This window comes from Sphaeramia orbicularis, chromosome 13, assembly GCF_902148855.1.
Source record: "Sphaeramia orbicularis chromosome 13, fSphaOr1.1, whole genome shotgun sequence".
Taxonomy (NCBI): Eukaryota; Metazoa; Chordata; class Actinopteri; order Kurtiformes; family Apogonidae; genus Sphaeramia; species Sphaeramia orbicularis.
The window spans coordinates 48,791,225-48,814,804 of NC_043969.1; the positions used below are offsets into that span (position 1 = coordinate 48,791,225).

Here is a 23,580-nt window from a genome sequence, read left to right on the forward strand (position 1 = left end):
AAGTCCAGAGACGGTTTAATACACAAAAACACTCCAGATGTTTCCTTTAAAACAGCAGCAATGGTACAACAACGCATCGATAAGCAATAAGAAAGAAATACACGGAAATAAAGGAGTTGATGAATGAATGAATGAATGAATGAATATGATTGCTTTCTCCATATTTATACTTTAATAATGTAAATAACAACACTAGATATTTCATTTCATTTATTACTTTGTTTATTTGTCTCATTTGTTGATTAATTTGTTTGTTTTCTGTTCATATTTATAATATTTTGCTCACTTTTTTTCATTTTGTGTATTATTTTGTTTATCAAATGTTTGGTTCATTTAGATTTTTTTAATATTTGTTCGTTTTATTGATTATTTTAAAATGACAAAAAAAAAATCAATAAAATTAAGAAATAATGAACCAATTGATTAACAATACAAACAAAACAGAACAAATGATACATAAAAAAAGTATAAATAAATAATAAATAAATATAATAAATAAAATAAATAAACAATAAAATTATCAATAAAATTAACAAAAATGTAAAAAAAAAAAAAAAAAAAAAAAAAGAAAATCCAAAGATACATTTTTGCTTGGACAACGCAAATAAACTCAACCAGAACCTGAAATAAATTTAAACTATATATTACTAAATATTCCATTTTATTTATTATTTGTTTTGTTCATTTTGTTGTCCATTGTATTATTTTTTTCTTCAATTTTGTTCAGTTTGTGGCTTATTTTGTTCATATTACTAATTATTTTGTTGATGTATTATATATTACTGTTCATTTTATTGATGAGATTGACTGTTTTTGTTTCTTTTGCTCATTTTATTGATTGTTTAACTTGTTGGAGTGGACAAACGTAGAAACAAAAGCCTGGTGTAATTTGAGACTCGACATCAGTTCTTCAGTGTTTAGTTACGGTTCTTTACGGAGGTAAAAATAGCAGCAGATCAAAGTGAGCGGCTCTGATTTCACTCTAACACAATCAGCCAGGCATCCCGGCTCCGTCTAATTCCACAAATGAATGTGGCTACGTCCTGGTCCGGGTGGTGACACGAGGTTCATCACATTCAGGTTCACAACATCCACCAGCGGAACAAAGTCCAACTGAATTTAGAGAAAAAGAAAAACTGAAATGATGTTAAAAAAGACAAATGACACTGATTCAGTTAAAGATTCACATCAGGGATTTGGTTTGTGTTCATTTTACATTTAATTTTGCTCATTTTTGTTGGTTCATTTGTTGATTTCAATTAATTTTATTATTTCGTTGATTTAATGGATTAATTTGTTCACTTTTTGTTAATTTTATTCAATATTTTACTCACTTTTTTCATTTTGTTTATTATTTTTTCCTGTTCTGTTCATTTACTCAACTATTTGGTTTTTTGTTTATGAATTCGTTCATTTCTTTTCATTTTAGTTATTTTGTTCATTTTATTGATTCATCTGCAAATTTTTTGTTACCTTTATTAGATATTTTTGCTAGTTTTCCTTTTGTTATTTTGTTCTTTTCTGTTCATTTTTATAAAATATTTATTTTTTCATATTTGTTCATTTTGTTGATGAATTTGTACATTTCACTTCATTTTATTTATTGTTTTGCTCATTGTTTTTGTTTTGCTTTATTAATTCATTTGCAATTTTTTTTTGCTCATTTTAGTCCATATTTTCATTTTTCCTTTCATTTTTGTTCTTTTCTGTTTGTTTTTATCAAATATTTAGTTGATTTTTTTTTTTTTTTCATATTTGTTCATTTTGTTGGTGAATTTGCTCATTTCTGTTCAGTTCATGTATTATTTTGTGGGACGTGTTGATCTGTGGAACATCTGATTGAGGTTAACGGACACAGATTGAGGTCATGTGACCCGGTCGAGTTCCCAGACAAATGTTGCCGCCGGCGACGACTGTGAAGCGTCATGTTCTTGCAGATGCAAAAACACAGACGGTTAGAAACATGGAAGTTACTTATTTCACAGCAATTAAGAGCTGAGTCGTACAAGTTATGGCATGAGAACGACAAAATAATCTGTTGCTAAAGTGGACGCCCATGGTTGCCTTCACAGAGGGTCTCATTTGTTCATTTATTTGTTTGTTTTTTGTTCATATTTGTACTATTTTGCTCACTTCTTTCATTTTGTCTATTATTTTGTTTATCAAATGTTTGGTTCATTTAATTTTGTTTTTTTAAATTTTTTGTTCATTTTATTGATTTTAAAATGACAAAAAAAAAATCGATAAAATGGAGAAATAGTGAACCAATTGATTAACAATACAAACAAAACAGAACAGATGATAAATAAAATTACATAAAATAACAGAATGATAAATAGAATTTAACAAAAAATTAATAAAATTATCAATAAAAGGAACAAAAATGCAAAAAATAGAACATCCAAAGTTGCTTTTTGCTAATGCAAATAAACTCAACCAGACCCTGAAACAAAACTTTAACAAATAAAAATATGAAACGTGTAATTATCTTGAAACGAAAAAGAACTGAAAATTCTATTTAACAGAGTACGAATATGAAAAAGTTAAAGATTAAATCACTTTATTAACCCTCTGGTTGTGGGGAAATTTAGCCACTACACACAGCACCTAGCATTAGCATTAGCATTAGCATAAGCACAACAGGACAAAATGACCTACATGTTCAGTGTCTGAGATATTAAGAATGTTTTCATCTTTTCAAGAAGGACCTAAACTCTCTTAACTCTCAAAGTCCTACACAGAAACCAGAACCATCTACTGATCTAAACTGTTTAATACCTGTTGATCCACTAATTCTATCAATACATGTCAATAAATGGTGTAAAATACAGTTCTTCATCTTTTCATGGTCATCAGATATGACCCATTTGGACGTTCAGAGGCTCCGTAGTTACCATGGAAACACTGTCATCTTCTACAACATTGATTCACCAGTAAAACCCGTGGAGTTGGATCAGTGGCAGTGGATGGACACACTGGGTTTATATATATTAAATAATACATAAAAAATAATATAAATAAAAATAATTACTAAACAATAAATAATGTGAAGAAAATGAGCAAAAAAAATTTTAGGAAAATTAAGCAAAAAAAAAAAAAAAGCTCCAAAATTAACAAAAACAGCCCAATTAGAAAGAAAAGAAACAGTAACAACAAAATGAACAATAATTACAATAATAAATTAAAAGAACAAAACGACTAAAACATTTACAAAATTATAAATAACATGAAAAGTACGTAAAAAAGTTTAGTAAAACCTTTGTTCCAGTGACTGAATGTTGTGTATTTGACATAACTGTCAGATGTTTTAAATTGTTGGGCTCTGTTCTGTTCAGGTCCGTCGGGTTCTGTTCTGTTGGGTTCTGTTCTGTTCCATTTGGTTCCTTTGGGTTCTGTTCCATTTGGTTCCTTTGGGTTCTGTTCCATTTGGTTCCTTTGAGTTCTGTTCTGTTTGGTTCTGTTCTGTTCCGTTGGGTTCCATTCTGTTCTGTTCCGTTTGTTTCCACTGGGTTGTGTTCTGTTCCGTTTGGTTCCGTTGGGTTCTGTTTGGTTCTGTTGGGTTCTGTTCTATTCCGTTTGGTTCCACTGGGTTGTGTTCTGTTTGGTTCCATTGGGTTCTGTTCTGTTGCGTTTGGTTCCACTGGGTTCTGTTCTGTTCCGTTTGGTTAGGTTGGGTTCTGTTCACGGCTCAGAAACATGTGTCAGTGTTTATAATCAGCTGAAGTGTGTGGTTGAAGTGAAGTCGTGTTTATGTGACATCTGAGTCCCAGTCCTTCAACAGTAAACAACTGAATGTTCATCTGAAACTGGGCCAATCGGGTCAAACTGATAAAACTATTCAAACTGTCTAAATGTTTCGGACTGGGACGGTCCGACCCGGGGGCGGTCCGACCCCGCTGAGGTCCTTTCTCATGCAGAATAATCGTCCAATTAAAAGCCAATTCCCAAACGGGTCCGTGATGGGCTCGGTTCTGACCCTCTAATCGTCGTGGATCTAAACAAACCTACGGAGGCGGAAACATTTCCGTCGTGTTCGATGCCAAAGAAAGTGACCTGAAGGCGTGATGACACCCCAGGGGTCGACCTTCACATGTCACCGACACTGAGAATGGACATCGGCCACAACCACGAACGACAAAAAAACTAAGAAAAAACAGAAAGAGTTTGTTCAAGTCAGTGATGAGGAGCTGAAACAGAACAGACGCTGCCTCAGAGTCAGTGAAACATCCCTTAAAGCAGTGACATTTGTCTTTTTTAAATGTAATTCTTCATTTTCCCACATTTTCCTGTGGTCTCCATAAACTGTAAATGCTCTGCTTGGGTCTGAATTCTTCATTAATTCAACTCCACAGCAAGGTTATTACCGTTAACGAAAACTAACAAAATGACGAAAACTAGAAGTGAAGAAACATTTTCATTAACTGAGATAAATAAAAACTATAATTAAAAGAAAAAAACACAATAACTGACTGAAACTGTATTGTGTGCTTACAAAAGTAACTAAAACGTATAAAATTTATGGATAAAATTCCCTTTCTTTCCGTCTTTGTCGATGTCGGATTGATACGAAATCGATGTATTTCACTTGAACAATTTTAGCTGATGGCACCGTGCGGTACTTCCAGGTCGGTACTTCTCGTCCTTTGTTTAGAGTCGTCTTCTGGTCCCCACTCTACCTGCAACATGGAGACTAAAGTTGGGAGAAAGCAGCAGATTCCTGTCTGGGATTTATTTGAATACGACGGAGAAGATGTGAAAAAATAAAACTAAACTAAAACTAAGCATTTACAAGCAAACGAAAACCAATAAAAACTACCAAACCTGCTCTAAAAACTAAATAACACTAACTGAATTAGAGAAAAAAAGTCAAAACTAAATAAAACTAAACTATAATGAAAAATCCAAAACTATCATAACCTTGCTCCACAGGTCCATCTTCAACCCTATTTCTGAGTAATGACACCAGAAAGGTGGTTTGGAGCACTGGCCCTTTAAATGCACATGAGCCACTTCAGGCCCCGCCCCCTCCAGGTTGTTGGCTGTGCTGCTCTGTCCTTGAATTAATCAAAAAAATCTTGAATTAAGCAAAAAAAAAAAAAAAAAAAAAAAAAAAAAAAAAAATCTGCCAATGGAACAAGTGAAAATGATCTTGGTCAGATTTCTTGAAATCAGATTTTTCAAATCTACTGTTTATAACTCCGTTCTTATATCGCACTGAAAAGTTCCTCTTTAGGTGATTCTGTCTGATTTGAAGTGTGATGACATATTTGGACTAAAAATGAGAAAAATACACTTGGTAAGATTTGTATTTTTCCCAGCGCGTGCATGTGCAAAATGGAGGGGGAGGGGTCAAGCGAGGGCCTTTGTGTTGAAAATGACACAATGATGCAAAAAGTTAAAGACAACTAGGGCTGTGTACTGGCAACAATCTGGTGATATGATACAAATCACAATACTAGGATCACGATACTGTTAAAAAAATTTTGTTTCTTTTTTAAAAATGATTATTTCCTGGAAGAACTGAATTTCACCAGAAATCTGCACAAATACTAAACACATTTTTATTTGATCACAACAGGATCTAATGTTATATCACAGAATGTTCCTGTGTTCAAACTGAAATTATATTTTACAGACATTACAGTTTAAGGTCCGGTTCAAATGTTCATATTCTATTAGTTCAGAACATCAGAACAGTATTTTAGTTCAATCCCAACAAAGGAACTAACATCTGCCTCTCAGACAGTAAAAAGTGCTTTTAAGATGCTTCAAATAACTATTATTGAATAAAACAGTGTTAAATAATATTAAAGATATTAACAATAAAGAAAAGCAAAAAACAAAAATGAACCTGCGCCATATCTGCATTTGAATAAAAATAAAAATATCGATACAGTACTTTTTAATACAGTATTGTGACATGAAATATCGCGATATATTGGAGAACCGATATTTTCTAACACCCCTAAAGACAACTAAAATAAACTCAGTGTTTTTAAGCCACTTTCACTTTGTTATATGTTGTGGGTTGTGTGTCTTTTGCATCATTTTCATATTTTAGTTTTGTTTCTGTCTTGTTTTAGTTTGTGTTTTTGCATCTTTTAAGTCATTTGTGTTTTGTATCTTTGGTTTTCATCTCGTTGTCCTTCCATGACTCCACTCATCTTGTCACTGTTGTGTGTTTGTGGACTCAGTGTACACACCAGTTATGGGTCTCCAGTTTGTCTTTATGTTGGAATGTGCAGATTAAATTGGGAGGCGGTGGACTCTTTATCAAACTATAAACTGACTTTAACGCGTCGTCCTCACCTGTTGAATGACGCCGATGACCTTTGACCTTTAAACCTCCCCGTACTTCATCGCGTTTCATCCTGGTCGTCGCATTCCGGAGCAGAGGAAGAACTCGTACAATGGCGTCATTAGTCATGGGAGTTATGGACCAACCTGTCGCTGCTCGGGCTTTTTCCAGAAACCAGAGACAAAGTGTTCCCAAAAAAACAGCTCCTGGAGATAAAAATAAAAAACAGCAGCAGACTCAGGTCAGTTCGTGTCTGGATCCACAGTATCTCCTGACTCTGGCTTTTCCACAAAACCAACAACTGGAGGCCACGGCGCTGACTTATCACAGCTCCTGAACAGATGATTTACTCACATAATATTTTAGTTTGAGTTCATCCAGGACAGAGATAGAGGTGAAAAAAGACAAAGAACATTCACTTCAGCACTGAAAGTTCACATCAGATAGATAGATAGATCACTGTATTGTCATTTGAATTATTTTTCTATTTTAGTTTGTCTTGTGTCCTTTTGTCCGACTGATCTCATGAAATCGCGTTGTATGCCACTCCAGTTCTTATTCCATTTGGCGTGCTATACGTACGCAGTTTCATCCTTTCGCATGTTATTAAACGCCATTTGATTGCATGTCAATGTACGCCAACATCTCCGGTTCACACATCCATAACCGCTAACACCAACCCTTCACTTCAGTTCGCTCCTTTTTGAATGTTTTTCTTTTTATATAAACCCTTTTGTTGTTTGGTTTTAACCCTTTCATGCACAGTGGTCACTACAGTGGACAGTTATTCTACAGCTGTTGTCTTATATATTCATGGGCTTTGTTGTTTTAGTTGCATATCAGCCAACACAGTGGACACGTTTGCACCATCCCATACACTGCAATTCACACTATTACAGTAACTTTGCTGTTCTTGATAAACCGGATCTGCAGTAACATGTTTGAGTGTAAATCAATTGCTTGTCATTATTATTAAACAGTTCTGGGTTTTTGGGTTGTTTTTTTTTTTTTTTTTTTTTTTTTTTTTTTTACATAAAGTGGGTTTTTTGCATACTATCTCCATGAAGTGAGTAATGACTAGTATTAGAGTACGTTAAAATGTGAGAAAACATCAGATTAGCTGCATTAAAAGTGTTATTTCATAGTTTTCACATGATCTATCAGTAAATACATGCTTCTTTGCTACAAAAATTAAATCCATGGTGTCAAACTGAGTGGACATTTTTTGAACTCCATGAAAAATAGATTCATAACAAAATTTTCAATCGCATTTTTTTTTCATGCCTGAAGAGGAATAAAAACACTCATGAAAATAAATTTTGATCAAGGTTCTCATAATTCGTGCATGAAAGGGTTAATGTTATATTCAAAATAAACAAACCAAACCTAACCCAGTGGTTCCAACCTTTTTCGGCTCCTGACCCCATTTTAACGTCACACATTTCTAGAGACCCCAGACATTCAAAACAAAGACTTTTTTTTTTTTTGGCCAAAATTAATTTGTTTCTGATCATGTAATAATTTGCTATACTATGTTACAAATACAGGTTAATTTTAGATGACATTTAGTCTATATAATGTATATTATTGCGGACAGAGGCAGTAAATCCAGGTGTAGATTACTGCACAAAGGGAAAATTTTATTTTCCTTGGTCAGGATATGTACAGTCAGTCCAGCTGTGATTTTCAAGGCTGACAGTTAATACTGAACAAACAAGAACTCAAACTATGAATTATGAAAGAGCTGCAGCATCTGAAACTGACCACAATGAACATTTGACAGATAAACAGAACCACAGTGCTGCAGTTTCACACTCAGTTTGTCTTTTATGGATTGGGGTTGTCTCTGTTAACTCAGAGATGTTTTATTAGTAAGTTTTTATTTTTATTTTTAATTCAATTACTAGAAATTCCAGGTGACCCCATGTAGGTGTAGCCGTTGTATTCGTGCACTGTGTTAGATATGACAAAACCGACCTTCTTTGAACACTTACCGTTTATTCCTGGCAGAAAAATATACAGTCAGTCTCATTAGTAACACCTGAACATGTCCTCACACTGCTAAGCTAAAATAAAAAAACAGTCAAAGTTAGCTAACACACCACATGCTAATCATGCTATGAACAAATAATTACAAACATCGTCATTTTCCCTCAATATTATGCTCGGCCGACAGGGAGTTAAGTGTTACACAAATTTAATGGTGTAAAACAACCACTTAGATATGAAATTAAAATTTTAAAAAAGTAAAATAATGACAGGACTGACAGTGTGTGTCCTCACCAGGTAAACAGCACAGCAGAACTGGGGTGCACCACCCTAGTCTGCAGGGGTGTGGCGTTCAATGCCCATCAAATAAAATTGTAATTTTTTTTTTTTTTTTTTTTCTAACTTGTCTTATCCAGCATCATAACAGTAGAATGATGGTCCGGCTGTCTTTTGGTGCTGAACAAATTTGCTTTGACAAGGGAAACTTCATAAAGTATATGGAGCTCCCCTTGATATTCTATTGTCCTTATTATGAGTTTTGTTGAACCACATTTCGATGCCGGACCTCACGTGGGTGGGTGGGTGAAGGGGAGAGAGCAAGAAAGAAGAAGGTGGCGAAGACCCTCACAAGAAATATCAACAATACAAACAGTAACAACCATGGTGATAATTATAATGGTAACAATAACTACAACCAGAACTGAGTAAACTGGGCAGAAGAGACAGAAAAAACCCCAAAACAAACAAAACTACAATAAAATACATAAGATCTATTAAATGATGAATATAAGAAAAGAAAGCATGAACAGAATACCATACCATTTTATGATATTCTCTTCATAAAATTGTAATCAAAGTTCAAATCAAATCAAAGTTGATTTCTATAGCACTTTACAACAGCATAGTGAAGCCCAAAGTGCTTTACATCTAAAAGGATGATTATATTATAAGATTAAAAAAAAAAAACAGGTCAATCAGGTACCATAAACATGCATAAAACAATAGGACACAACACACATAATTAATACAATAACAGTGCGAGAGATGGCAAGTGGACTCACACACTACATACTTTAACTCCCTTACACAGGGTCCCAACCCCAAGGTTGAAAAACACTGCCCTAACCCTAACCACTATTCGCTAATTGCGCTAACCACGAACCCTAACTGCAAATTTCGCTAATTGCTAATTGTGTGGTATTTTACACGTGGTGAACATACACGCAGAAAGCTTAAACTGCGTACAGAAAACTCACCAATTAAAAGTGATGTGTTTTCTGTACGCAATTCATGATATCACGTTACTTTTAGTTCAGTTGTAGTTTGTGTTTTTGTGTCTTTGAACTCATTTGTATTTCGTGTCTTTCTTTTGTTTCCCTTCGTTCTCCTTCCATGACTCCACTCATCGTGTCATTGTTGTGTGTTGTCGGTTGTCGACTCCGTATAAACACCTGTTGTGGGTCTCCAGGTCGCCTTTGTTGTGGAATGTGCAGATTAAAGTGGGAGGGGTCGGACTCAGTTAATCTCAGATCTTTATCAAACCATAAACTGACTCTGATTCGACACCGCTGGGTTTGAGGTCGAATGTGGCTAAACCTGTGTGGCAGTGTGTGGTTTGTTGGAAAACCCAGTTTGTGTGCGACTGCTTTGACCTAATCTCCTCTGGCAGAAGATCAAACGGCGTCGACTTGAACCGGAAGACGCACAACAGGTTGATGTAGGCGTCTATTGTATAAAAAACAGTAAACCTGTTGACCTCCAATAAACCACAGATGGACACGTTACAGCAGACTGAACCGATGACAACAAACACTAACACGGTCCATGGACAAGCAGTAAGTTTAAAGGCTGATCCGGAATAATGAGTGAAAATACAAGAAACCAGATGGTTATGGGTGGTTTGAAAGTATTCACAAACGATGCAACAACTTTACAACAAAATAAACAGAGCGAAAAAGAAGCAATGAGATAAAAACAAGATGCAACGAAACAAAAAACTAAAATGAAAAAAAAAAAGAAAACAACCTAAAGGATGCAACAAAAACAAACTGACAGTTGTCACTAAAAGGAAAACAAACTAAAAAAGGCAACAAAACAAACAGATTGACAAAGATAAAAACAAGATAAAAAACAGGACACAACAAAACAAAAAACTAAAAGAAGCAAAGAAACAAAAACAAACTAAAGGTCGTAACAAAATAAAAAACAAAAAAAATGCAACAAAACAAACACAGCAAAAAAGAAGCAACAAGATGAAAATGAGATGCAATGAAACAAAACAACCAAAATGAAAAAAAAAAAAAGAGAAAACAACCTAAAGGATGCAACAAAACAAAAACAAAGTGAAAGTTGTCACTAAAAGGAAAACAAACTAAAAAAATGCAACAAAACAAACACATTGAAAAAGATAAAAACAAGACGCAGCAAAACAAAAAACTAAAACATGCAATGAAACAAAAACAAATTAAAGGTTGTAACAAAATGGAAAAAAATAAAAAATGCAACAAAACAAACAGATCGAAAAAGATGCAACAAGTTAAAAACAAGACGCAACAAAATGAAAAACTAAAAGTTGCAACAAGATGAAAACAAACAAAAGATGCAACAAAACAAAAACTAAAACAAACGAGACCAGATTTGATACAAAGGCATTAATGCAACTGATTTAGAAAAGACGCAAAAAGACGAAGATTTTGTAACAGATTCAACAAAACATAAAAACACAAAACAAGAACAAAATAATGGAACAGATGCAACAGGATGAAATGACATAAAAGATGGAAAAAGACAAAAACTTTACAAAAGATTCAGCAATGACAAAAGCATTTTCTCCTCGATCATGTTGTAACATTTTTGTTAATGTTCTAAAGTGGGTGAAGCTGTTGGACTGACTCAGTAACAGGTGAAGTGACCGTAAACGCCTCATCATATGACAGGAAACTCCCTCAGATGGTTGCGTGCGCGCTACCAGATAAACATCTGTAATGGATGAACAAAACACATTTCTGGTGACGGTGTGGACTAAGATAAGAGCAGTGGTCGAACGTGGAGGAAATGAGGACGGACCACATACCTGTAAACCAGACACTCGAACACTGTCGGACCAAGGAAAACCATGACTGTGCAGCTTTTCACGAATAAACAGGACTGGAATTCTCCTGACTGTGTTTCTATGCAGAACTGATGTTCCAGACTGTGACCAGCAGGGGTCAGTCTGGGACCAGAACAGACTCACAATGACCAAAACCACCAAAGAACCAATGCCATGTATCCACAGACTATCAGTCACTGAATAAAGGACAAAGTTTATGGGTAAAGCCTGTATAAAAGACAGTAAAACTAAACTAAAATTTGTTAAAACAGACTAAAACTTGGTAAAACAAGTCTAAAAGAGTGTAAAACCAAACTATTTAATGGTTAAATCTGACTTAAAGATGGTTAAACTAAAGTACAGTAAAACCAAAGTAAGTGATGGTTTAATTAGACTAAAAGCTGGTAAAACTAGCATAAAAGACTCAACTAAAAGGTTGATAAAACAAACTAAAACTGTTTCCACACATCTGTATTATGGTATCGTCAAGTTTTCTTCTTCAAAATAAACTTATAGATGATTATTTTAACAGTAATCATCACATGCTGCATCCACTGATAGTTTACATTATAGCTGTTAGCTTAGCTCTGTTAGCTTAGCTCTGTTTTTAGATGGAAAACAGCCACAGTAACATAACGTGTGCACTTGAAAACCCTCGGCCTTTAGTCCACGCCAAAGTTTTGCACATATAGACGGATGATGTACCGGACCCCAATAGCTAGTTCTACACGTAATGCGACAGATGTCACCTGTACGTAGAGGACAGGTCGATAAAGTTGTGAAACAGCGAATGTGTAGTTGACTATCCCCCCCAGCTGAGAACCACTGGTGCATGCCAAAGTTTTGCACAAACTGACAGACAGACAGATGGACAGATGGATGGACAACTGATGACGTGGCCGAGGGTAAAACCCACGTCTCACCTGTGTTTTCTGTCGGGTTTGTGTCGTCAATAACTGAAGTAAAGAAGAGTTTATTTAAATCCAGGTTTCAGACCCCCCTGTTCTCATGTGAACAGACTTTGTATCCATCAGTTCACATCTGCACTTTCTTTAAGCTTCAAGTTTTTATCTGTTTTATCTGTTTTTGGTTGTTTGTTTGTTTCTCATGCCTATACTTTGTGTTGCTTCCCTGCTGTAATGCTTTTAATGTTTTATGTAAAGCACTTTGAATTGTCTAGTACATGAAATGTGCTCTAGAAATAAACCTAAAGTTTTGTTTGAATCCAACAAACAAAGTCCGAACTGTCACAGTTTAGTCTGAACCGTGGATCAACAACTAGGGGGTCAAACATACGGCCCGTGGGCCAAAACCGGCCCCCCAAAGGTTACAGTTTGGCCTATTTTTCCACGCATCCTTCATCTTTTTCCAAACTAATATCCTTCACATCAGCCCTGAAGATCCAGATCCAGATCCGGTGACACTGATAGACCTCATGGATCCCTGTCACTGAAAACAGATGAGTGCAGTTTTGACCCGGTTGTGACTCAGCGTATCAACACGTTTCCTCCAACAATGAGTGATTTGACAAGGTGAGGCTGGGACGCCGTTCTGCGCCGCCGAGGCCGTTTCCTCCGCAGATCTCGGAACGGGCCAGGAAACCCGTCGGACTCCAAGTGCCTTTTCTTTAAATAGACGAACCTGCTGGTCAGCCAGAGTTCAGATGGCAGCTGCACAAATAAGCACTTCTGCTGTTTTCACTGGAGCTGAGCTGGACACCACGTCTACGTCCAAAAGAGGCTGAACCCCAGCACCACCACCCCCTCCTGTGACCCGGTACTCCAGCAACAGGGGAGTCCGGCCTTAAAGTCTGGGTTTTTACATAATGTTGGAATGTGTTTTCATCATCTTCATCGTCTTTATCGTCTTCGTTAGCAATTTCTTCAAACATCTCAGACAAAACTACAGTTCGGATTCATTTCAAATTTCAAATGTGTCTTCTTTGGGACAATGTCTACAAAGTTTGTTCACAGTTTTGAGATTTTTAGGTTTTTGAATTTTTGACAGTTTTTTGGAAATATTAAAAACGTGCCTTTACTTATAATGGTCCATATTTTGATGGTTTATACATCTGGTTAAATTGAGCTGAAGCTGTTATTTTTTGGAATAGAATGAAAAACAGGAACGGCGCATTTACTAACTTTAGTCCCTAGATATCAGTTTTAATTTATTAATTGTCATTTAAATTTTAAAGAATAATTTACCAAATAATTCTTATGTCAGTACTTAAAATATAGACAAACATCCAAAAAGTCAGCTCTAAGTCAGTCAATGTGCTGGTGATGTTTTATAAAATAACTGAAGTAATAATTCCATTTTGTGGACAGACGCTGAAATCAAAAGTAAAAGTAGAAAATCGTCCTGAAACCTTGAAGTTCAGTAATGAACTATTTGTAGTTTGTTACTTTCCGTTGCTGTAGGTTTTGTGTGAAAGTCCCTAGAAAATGCAAACTTCGTTGTGTTTCTGCTGTTTCTGATTAGGATTTGAACTCCCGTTCACACAGTTCGTCATGTGTTTTCCTTCCAGGTTTTAATAATAGCTTTTTTCTATAGCACCTTTAAAACCGAAGTTTACAAAGTGCTTTGACAAACAAAGCAAAAGGGCACAACAGCAGGATACAAGATGCAAGTAAAGACACTAAAACAGAAGGAACACAATAAGAGAGATGTGTACAACAAATGCAAAAGCATGACACTTCGAATAAATTAAGTGAATTGGAGTAAAGAGGGCCGGGAGAACGTAACATGATGCTGTCAAATCAATGTAAAAATGAAGGAGTGAGATAAAACATCATGTATGAGACTATAAATTAATAACCAAACAGGATAAAATTCAAATTTAAAAAAAATAAAAATTAAAAAGGGACAGACATCACATAAAGGCAAGTTTATAAAAATGTGTTTTAGGAAGTGATTTAAAAGATGTCACTGATTCCACAGCCTCATCTCCTGGGGCAAGACGTTCCAAAGAGGAGGGGCCCTGATGGAAAAGGCCCGGGCAACTTTCGATTTAAGCCTGGACTTTGGAACTGCCAGGAACCCCCCCACCCCCCGCGGATCTAAGGCTGCGTACTGGCTTGTAGCCAACTAGCATCTCATCTATATAGCTGGGGGCCAGGCCCATTCAGGCTTTAAAAGTGATCAGTTTTGTCTGTTTTAGTTTTTAGTTCATTCCTAAACCCTTCATTTCATTTTCTTTTCATTGTCATTTTCTTCTTCTTGTGGTAAATCTGTGGCTGATCTTATGTTTCTATGTTTGGACCAGAACCACCTCTGTGATCTGTGTTCGGGGTCGTCATGTCGGCTCCTGGTGGACGAGTCATTTCAAACTCATCCAGTTCAGCCAAACATTGTTTAATCCCATGAAACCGTTAGTTTCCAGATACTACTGAAGCGTCCACCATGGGATCCATAAACTGATGTTTGATGATAATTCAGCCATAAACTAAAATCAAACAGGACTTCTGCTCCAAATAAAAGGAATGTTGGCAACTTAAATATTGTGGGAACTTTTTATTGACTTAAAACATAATTCAACCCTTTTTCCACAAACATTCACAGGAACTTTTATTATGAGGAATGGATTTACCTGGTAAAAAGAATTCCTAATGTGTGGTTTGTGTTTCCATTTAAAAGTTACAGGAAGTTTATTCAGATCAGACTCGTTTCCAGTCGTCGACTTGAAGTTCTGCTGAATTGAATTTGATCGTATTCTGTAAATACGTTGTTCGAGGTTCAGGTTTATTACCCAGAGTGGATTCAGATAAACACACAGATTATTACAACTAGCGGCACTGTACCTACGGTGCCATTGTATGATAGCATGAGAGGCTACAATCGCCCAGCATACCTCACAACATTTGAATACGGACATAAAATTATGCCTAGTAGATAGTCAGGTGTTTCTGTTCATTTGGTGAGTTTGGTGGTGATTAGGCCTGTGAAGGCTGAGGAATACCCGTACAAACGCCATCCTATGCTGCAACATCGATCGAACGGACGGACACAGAACGTGCATTATAAAGTAGGAAGGATTACTATTACAATTACAATAATCACCACTAGAGGGAGTTGAACCTAGAAAAAAACTCAAATTCTAGACATTAAACATATACTATAGATTCACAAAAAAAAAAATAGTCAGACTTTATGAGAATAAAGTCGTAAAATGCATGAGATAAAACTCATGTATCACAACAAACAAAACGAGTTTAAGAAGAAAAACAAATAGTTACCAGAAAAACTGAAACTAAAGGAATAAACTAATGATAAAATCTGGATTGTCTGATGATAAAAAGGGAAATTTATGTTAAAAAATGTTGATATTCTCTGAAATTAAAGTAAAATATTGGCAGATTCTCTTAGATTAAAATTATTAAAGTGGAATTTACAACAAAATAAAAACCAAACTTTCTTCATCTTGGCCTCGTTCCATCTGTTTCCATGACAGATTATCATACGCAGACCAAAATACAGAGTGTTTTCATTAAACAGTCGTCATCATCGTCTACTTCTCTCTCTTTTCTCTTTTTCCAAAACACAAATGAAGTGAATCTCGTAGAAACAGAATAAACACATTCACAGACGTGCCTGGATTAAACCAATCCACCAATCAGAGTTCTTTATCACACAGCCCCGCCCCCAAGAATTCTGGGGAATCAGAAAAATCCAATCCACCTCCTTGGAACTATTATCAGGGAAAGTTTGGGGTCGAGGGAAAGTTTTTTTACCAGGTAATTTTGGTGGGAACACACCCAGGTTTGTCAAAGTTCCTGGTAAAGTTGCTGCGGTGGAAAAAGGGGAAATTAAGGTGAAATCTGTCTCACTACGAATCACCATGAAACAAAGAGGTGATTATTTTTCCTTCTCTTCGTCTCTGCAGATGTTCAGGGTTCAGAGTAACTCACCCACCGGCAGATCCTGACTGCTGAAGCTGTGGAAAATCCATTTTCTGCTGCGTCTCTGGGGGGTTTCACGTGTCATCAGGACCTTGAGATGCAGCCGTTCACGCCCTGATGATCAGCATCACATGGACCTGGCACCAGTCCGAGCCCTGAAAGATTGATGAGGTCCTGTTCAGGTGCATCAGGCCTGGAGCGGCGCCGATAAGGCAGCTTTCATTTCATCATTTTATATCCTCAGATCCTCGGATCCTCTCCTCTTCAGCTTTTACTGAAAGACTCTGAGGGCTGAGAGAGGCGGGAGGAGGGGGGGATTATGACCCCCCAAGACCCACCAGGCGACGGGGACAGAGGTTTAAGAAGCAGGAACTATGAAATGTCCCAGAAATGACATCAGTGTGGTCGGTGAGCGGGACTCCAGAGTCAGCGTGTCAATGAGTCCGTTTACGTCCACACTAATACTCTGATCAGTATCTGAATACTATTGATCATGTAAACAGTGTAATCTGATTTGTTTTGTCAGATAACAGCAGTAATCTGATTATGACAAATCAGATTAACACACCTGGATTCGTCTTCCTGCATGTACACAGGTTAATCTGATTTATTTCTGTGCATGTGTAAAAAAAATAAACAGAAGTGATGTAGTCGAACATGAACATGAGCTGAAGACAATAACAGGACGTTTGACTCTACCGTCACTACTTATGTACGAGCTCCCAAAGAAATCCAATAATGGACTGAAACGACTAAACGAGTGCATGTAAATGCATCAGATCCAATTATTAGAATGATCTGATTATTAACAGTTATTGGATTTTTATGGTCATGTGAACGGACTCGTCGTCTCGCTGAAATCTGCCGAAACCACAGATGGACATGCAAAGCTGAGACGGACGGACGGACAGAGGACAATGTGCAACATCTCCTTCTGTGATGTGGACAGTAAGGTGGACCAGTTCTTCCAGCCCACGCTCTACATCATAGTCATCGTTCTGGGTCTTCCTACCAACTGCATGGCCCTGTGGGCGGCCTACATGCAGGTGAGTCCTTAAATAAGCCTTTTCTGATCAAACTAAAGTCATGAGTCCACCTTCACACAGGATTACAATGACCTGAGGACGTCTGGAGAAGGAGAAGTTAACCTTCCACTGGGATGACATAGTCAGAAATGTTCCAACGATAAAGGTTAACTCACTTTATCCGTATCTTTGTCCATAGACTCAGTGACACAGTTACAAGTCTGACTGAAAACCTGTGAGAACTGAGCAGCAGTGGAGGGGTTAATGATGCGACAGCGTCAGGCTGCAGTGCGAGGTTTAGCTGGGTTACAGGCAAGAGCAGCTTCAAATAGTACAGGCATATGATCAGACAACACTGCATCACAAACTTCTAAGTTAAAAACAGGCAAACCAAAAGATAAAACCAGATCAAGTGTGTGTTTGTGTTCTTGTGTGGGACCAGACACAGACTGCACAAGATTAAAAGAGTCAGTGAGGCTTAAAAAGTCCTTTGTCATTGGCTTATCAGGAAAACACGCATGAACATTAAAATCCCCAACAATAAGGACACGATCATACTTAGGCATGATTTCAGCAAGGAAATCAGAGAAGTCATTTAAAAAGTCCTTATTGTATTTGGGAGGGTGATAAACCACTGCACACAACACAGTGTGAGAGGAACACAGTTCAAACAGGCACAGGTCAAACCTGGTGAACGAGGATGGTAAAGATAGCTGCTTACATTTGTACTGACTCTTCAAAACAGTTTCAGTTCCTCCACCTCAGCCTGACGTACGTGGGGAGTTCAAATAGCAGCAGTTTTGGTCAACAGTTCAGTGAAAGCGCTGGAGTCCCCAACACTCAACCAGGTGTCAGTCACACAGAGAAAGTCTAAACCTGGGGACGTGAAGAAATCCTTAAGAGCAAAAGTTTTGTTCGCCAGTGATCTAGCGTTTACCAGACCAATCCTGGCAGGAACCGGCGGCTCCGTGCCATCAGGAGTCTGGGGGGCTGACTCAGCGGCCGCAGGTTACTCAGATTCACCCCTCTCCGGTGGGGATGGGGAGTGCAGGGGCCGTGGGGTGGTGAGTCTGCTACTCTAGTGGTGAAGGTGTGGGATGCCCAAATATGATGATGATTCTAATAATTATAATGTCTGTTAGTGATCTGAATGGGAATAGAGAGACACTGATCAGTGGACAGATCATTCCACAAGGGGAAGCAAATGTGTTTAGGGAATGTCACTGTCTTTGGTGTGGAGAAATCAGGTAGGGGTGGGGGTAACTGTGTGGTATGTAGTTAATTGTGGCATGTATGGACACACCAGGAAACTGAATCATTTTTTAATTTAGTATGACATAGAGGGGTGATATATAATAATAATGAATATATCTGTAAATCAACATCATATTTACATTCATCGCCATGTTTATGGAATGACTACTCATGTCATCTCGTGATAACAAATAAATAAATCATCACATTTGTGATTTAATGGGTAAACCGACATTACGCACTTCTGTTTTTTTTGACATTTAGTAAATATCGGTAAAGTTTTGCGCAGATTTCCAATGGAAAAGCAACTTCATATGTGTCTTATTCAGTCGTCTGTTAAAGTCCAATATTCTGTTTGTTGGGTTAGTATATATAATGTATAACCAGTCTGCATTTTACCCATAAAACACACAGTACCTAGTCGTGGAAAAAAATTATTAAACCATCAAAAGTCATCAAAAACAATGTTTATGTAATCCAGTCCTAACTCCTGTGTGTGTCATGTGACTAAAACAGACAGAAAAGAACACATGGAATGTCTAAAAGCACTGTTTTTGTCAGTACAATGCCACAGATATTGATGTAAGAACTGAAGTGAATTTGTTTATTATCAAGAAAACATGTTAAATGGATAGATATCAGCTCTGAAATGAACTACTATGAGCTATTTTTGTTGTTCTCATTATATTTGTTCAAACAAATTCACCTTTAGTTGGACCAGGCATTAAAATGAACAAGAAACTGAAGAAAACAAGGGTGGTCTAATAATTTTTTCTGTGACTGTAGCATTAGCATTAGCACATCTGGACTGCCACTGAAGGCATTTAGGGACCAGCTCCTGACCTTCAGCAGCACCGAGATCAGAGACAATCATATGTGTCTTATTCAGACATCTGTTAAAGTCCAATATTCTGTTTGTTGGTTTAGTCCTAACGTCCAAACATATTTATTTGTCTGTATTTAGATCCAATCTGATATATCTAAAATACGAACAGCAGGAAAAACTACAGTATCAGGGAAAATCAGCTTCTATAAACCAAAGCGGTCATATTTAGTGTGACCTCCCTTTGACCTTAACATGTCTTTAACCCTTCGGTTCAGACAATCTGAAATTTATGGCATTAATTTACTGATGTTTTATGCCAGTAACAAACTCGACAAAAATAAACAAAGCAAGCCACAAATTGAAGACAATAATCAACTTCAAAACAAATATGAGAAGAAAAAACATCAACAAAATAACCAAAATTAACAAAATAACCAAAAAAACTGAGCAAAAATAAACCAATTTATCACAAAATTAATAAAATAATCTGTAAAATGAGGTAAAATGACCAAAACAACCAACAAAATCAACAAAATAAGCAAAAAAATTTGCAAAAATGAACCAGTTATTACCAAAATGAATAAAACAATCATCAAAATGAACAAAATAACCAAAAAAAATGACCAAATTGAACCACTTAATCATAAAATGAATAAAATAATCTACAAAAGGAGGTAAAATGACCAAAACAACCAACAAAATGAACAAAATTATTAACAAAAAGAAGAAGGCAATCAACAAATTGAACAAAAATGAAAACATAAACAAATCAAACAACAATCAATACCAAAACCACAGATTTCCATGCTGTCTGCCTGAGTTGAATTCCAGTCTATGTGAACTCTACTTTCCATTTGTGTCTCATTTGGGCTGATTCTGTGTCTGAAACAGCTGCTGAAGCCTGTTGTGGATCTAAACCAGTAAATGAAAGTGAAGTGACGGTGTCATTTCTTAGCAGTAACATGTTAAATCCATGGAACTGTGGAGGTTTTCCCATCCAGCGTCAGCCGCTCCCACTGTTTCCCACAGAGCTTCAGTTTGCTTTGGCAGCGACAGGAAAGAGTATTATTGACTTTTCATTCAAGCAAGTTCAGAAACTGAGGAGAAAAAAGCTCATTTAACATGAGTGACTCAGACATTCGGCTTTTCCGCTCAGTTCATTGTCCTCAGGGTAAAACTGTCATGAAACCATAGATCTCAAACAGTGATTGACGAATCTGTTAAAGACAGATCAGTTAATTGGTGCTGATTGGATTCTTTACAGTTTTAGCAAAAGGTTTTTAGCAGTGAAACAGACTGAGTCTTGACACAAATGTAAGGTATTTACGAATAAAAGTCCGTTTTACTTGTGGAAGAAGAAGTGGATTCACACTAATACTCTGATCATTATCCGATTTGTGGAGTTATTGGATTATTATTGATCATGTAAGCAGTAGAATCTGATTAATCAAATAACAGCAGTAATCTGATTATGAGTTATCAGATTAACCCTTTAGAGGACAATAGTCTGATTTTCAAAACTTCAACCTTTTTACCTCTGCCAAGGAACGGCAGAGGTTATGTTTTCATCGGGGTTTGTCTGTTTGTTTGTCTGTCTGTCTGTTAGCAAGATAACTAAAATTTTCAGGAAATATTAATACTGGCACATGGAACAAATGATGAAATTTTGATGGTGATGGGGGGGGGGGGGCAGATTTTTTGTTTGTTAGCAAGATAACTCACAAAGTTATGAAAGGATTTTGATGAAATTTTCAGGAAATGATGATACTTATTGGACGTGGTCACCTAAGTCGGTTGCCATGACAACAGTGCCCTCCTCTTACTGTAAAACATCTGAGCAGCATTTGCTAAAAAGTAAACATGTAATAAAACAGCTGTTATAAGGTCATAGCCACTATTTACGGCTTCAAAATGTCTATAAAATCCGTCTGAATGACTGTGTAGTTTCATACAAACCAACATGTTTCTGGACTTCACTGAGGAACAGGACTGGACCCATATTTAATGTTTGAGGAAATTACCAAAAATAGTCACTTGCTCGATAAAGACCCATGGATTTGTCCCCGATACCCAGAGTCTTCCTGCATGTGAACAGGTTAATCTGATTTATTTTGTTCTTTTTAGTGCTGTCAAATGATTATAAAATTTCAATCAGGTTAATCATGATGATGGATTAATCTGTGTTAATATCGACAGACCTGGTTCTTTTACATCTGCACATGTGGAAAAATAATTAAAATTGTACAAACAGAAGTGACGAAGTCAAATATGAGCTTTAGACGATAACAGGAAGTTTGATTCTACCGTCACTAATCCAGTATTGGACTGAAATGACTAAACCAGGGTTTACAGATTATCGTATTTCTGAAGTGCACGTAAACGCATTACATCTGATTATTACAATTATGTGATTATTTTCAGTTATTGGGTATTTATGGTCATGTAAACGGGCTCATTGGCTCGGGGGGGGTGGGTGGTAAAAAAAAACTCACTGCAAAAAAGTATTTCTAAGACAGTGAAAAAAGCCTTATTTTTAGAACATTTGTCTTATTTTTCATCTAAATAGAAAAAAGCTTCCCAAGAAATTTTTACATAAAAATATTCTTATTTAAAAAATATATATCAAACTTTTTCTGAATAAGACTTTCCAGCTAATATCAAGTTGGATTTTACTAGTACGAAGGTTTGGCAATATTTTGTAAATGATCGAAGCAAAGGTTTGATTGTTTTTCTTATTTTAGACTGAAACCACTGGAACAACTTCTCATTTAAGAATCTTACGAAATTACAGCATCTAACATTTTTTTAATCATTTATTGCTTTTTACAGGCTTAAAACATGACAAAAATGACCTGCGTCTCATCTGAAAAATGACCGAAACATTCCTTCGTCAAGTAGAATGTTGTAGAGACATGAACCAAAGCTGAATGTTTTCTCTCATTCACTCCTCCGGTAAATGTTCTTCTTTTTTTCAGACTTAAACTCTTCTCTCCAGTTCAGTCACAGACTAAAATTCCTTAAAGTCATTCTGTCTTAAATTAGTGTGATTTTTTTTCTTGTACTAAGCACTGTTTGCTCAAATTCTAGCGTTTTTGTCTAGTTTTAAGACACACTGTGGGTTTTTTTTAGTTGATAGACTTTTTTTTTTTTGCTTGTTTTAAGAATTCTAGCCAAGAATTTTTTTCTGACCCAGTTGGCAGATTTCTTTGCTCATTATAAGACAGTCTGACCAGATTTAGGAATATTAGGCTTATTTCTAGCGGGACATTTTTTGCAGTGAGATGTGAAAAAGTTAAAAAAAAAAACCTTGTTGATGCAGTGCTGGTGAACGCTGGCTTACACTTCTAATGAATAAAATATTTAAAGAAATATATTAAACTAAATACACAACGGACTAGTTGTGTCATTCAGGAAGGTTCAGTCTCCTCAGTGGGGTAACTGTGGTTACCATGACAACACTGTAGCGTATAAGTAAATAATACCAATAGATGTAGCACTGGAACATCTGTGATCAGCTGCATTTGACCAAACGCACGATTCTTTTTAAAGCAGGAAAAATAATCATTAGAGTCTGACGCTGAGGAACATATTGACATGAGCTAATGAGCCAATGAAACACATTTACCACCTGTTTCACAAGACGCAAACTTATGCAGATGTTACCGTCTATTAAAAGTTGACATTTAAATAGAACACTGTTGAGAACATCCGACACCGTGATGAAGCTCCATGATGAGGATTTCTGTCTGATCATGACAGATCTAATGGTTGTCGTTGGTTTCCTGCAAGTTCTGTCTTTGTTTAGTTTTTTAGCAGCTCACCGACAGACTGGCCACGAACTGACGAAACTACGACGGGTCATAGGGGTCGGATTCACTTCAAATTTCCTATGTATCATCCTTAGGACAATGTCTACAAAGTCTGTTCACAGTTTTGGGAAATTTTGAATTTTTGATGAACTTTCCTTATAATTTTCCATATACATATATATATATATATATATATATATATATATATATATATATATATATATATATATATATATGTATGTGTATATACACACACACACACTTTATTTTTTATTTATTTTATCAACAGACAACACAACACAGAAACTAAGGGTCACTGGTTGAACACAAAATATATAAATGACGCAGTAGTAATTATGCATTGTTTTGTTTATTGTCCAGCCATTTTCT

General features: G+C 36.3%; 1 protein-coding gene across 2 annotated transcripts in view; it reads left to right on the plus strand.

Annotated features, from left to right (window-relative positions):
• The window catches only part of gpr4 (G protein-coupled receptor 4), a 66,775-nt gene that overhangs the window by 39,640 nt on the left and 3,555 nt on the right, over window positions 1-23,580 (plus strand). For both annotated transcript variants that reach the window (XM_030151290.1, XM_030151291.1), the window contains exon 2: window positions 16,261-17,322. In XM_030151290.1, the coding sequence (XP_030007150.1) occupies window positions 17,194-17,322 (129 nt within the window). In that variant the 5' untranslated portion in view covers window positions 16,261-17,193. The remainder of the gene's footprint in view (window positions 1-16,260; window positions 17,323-23,580) is intronic.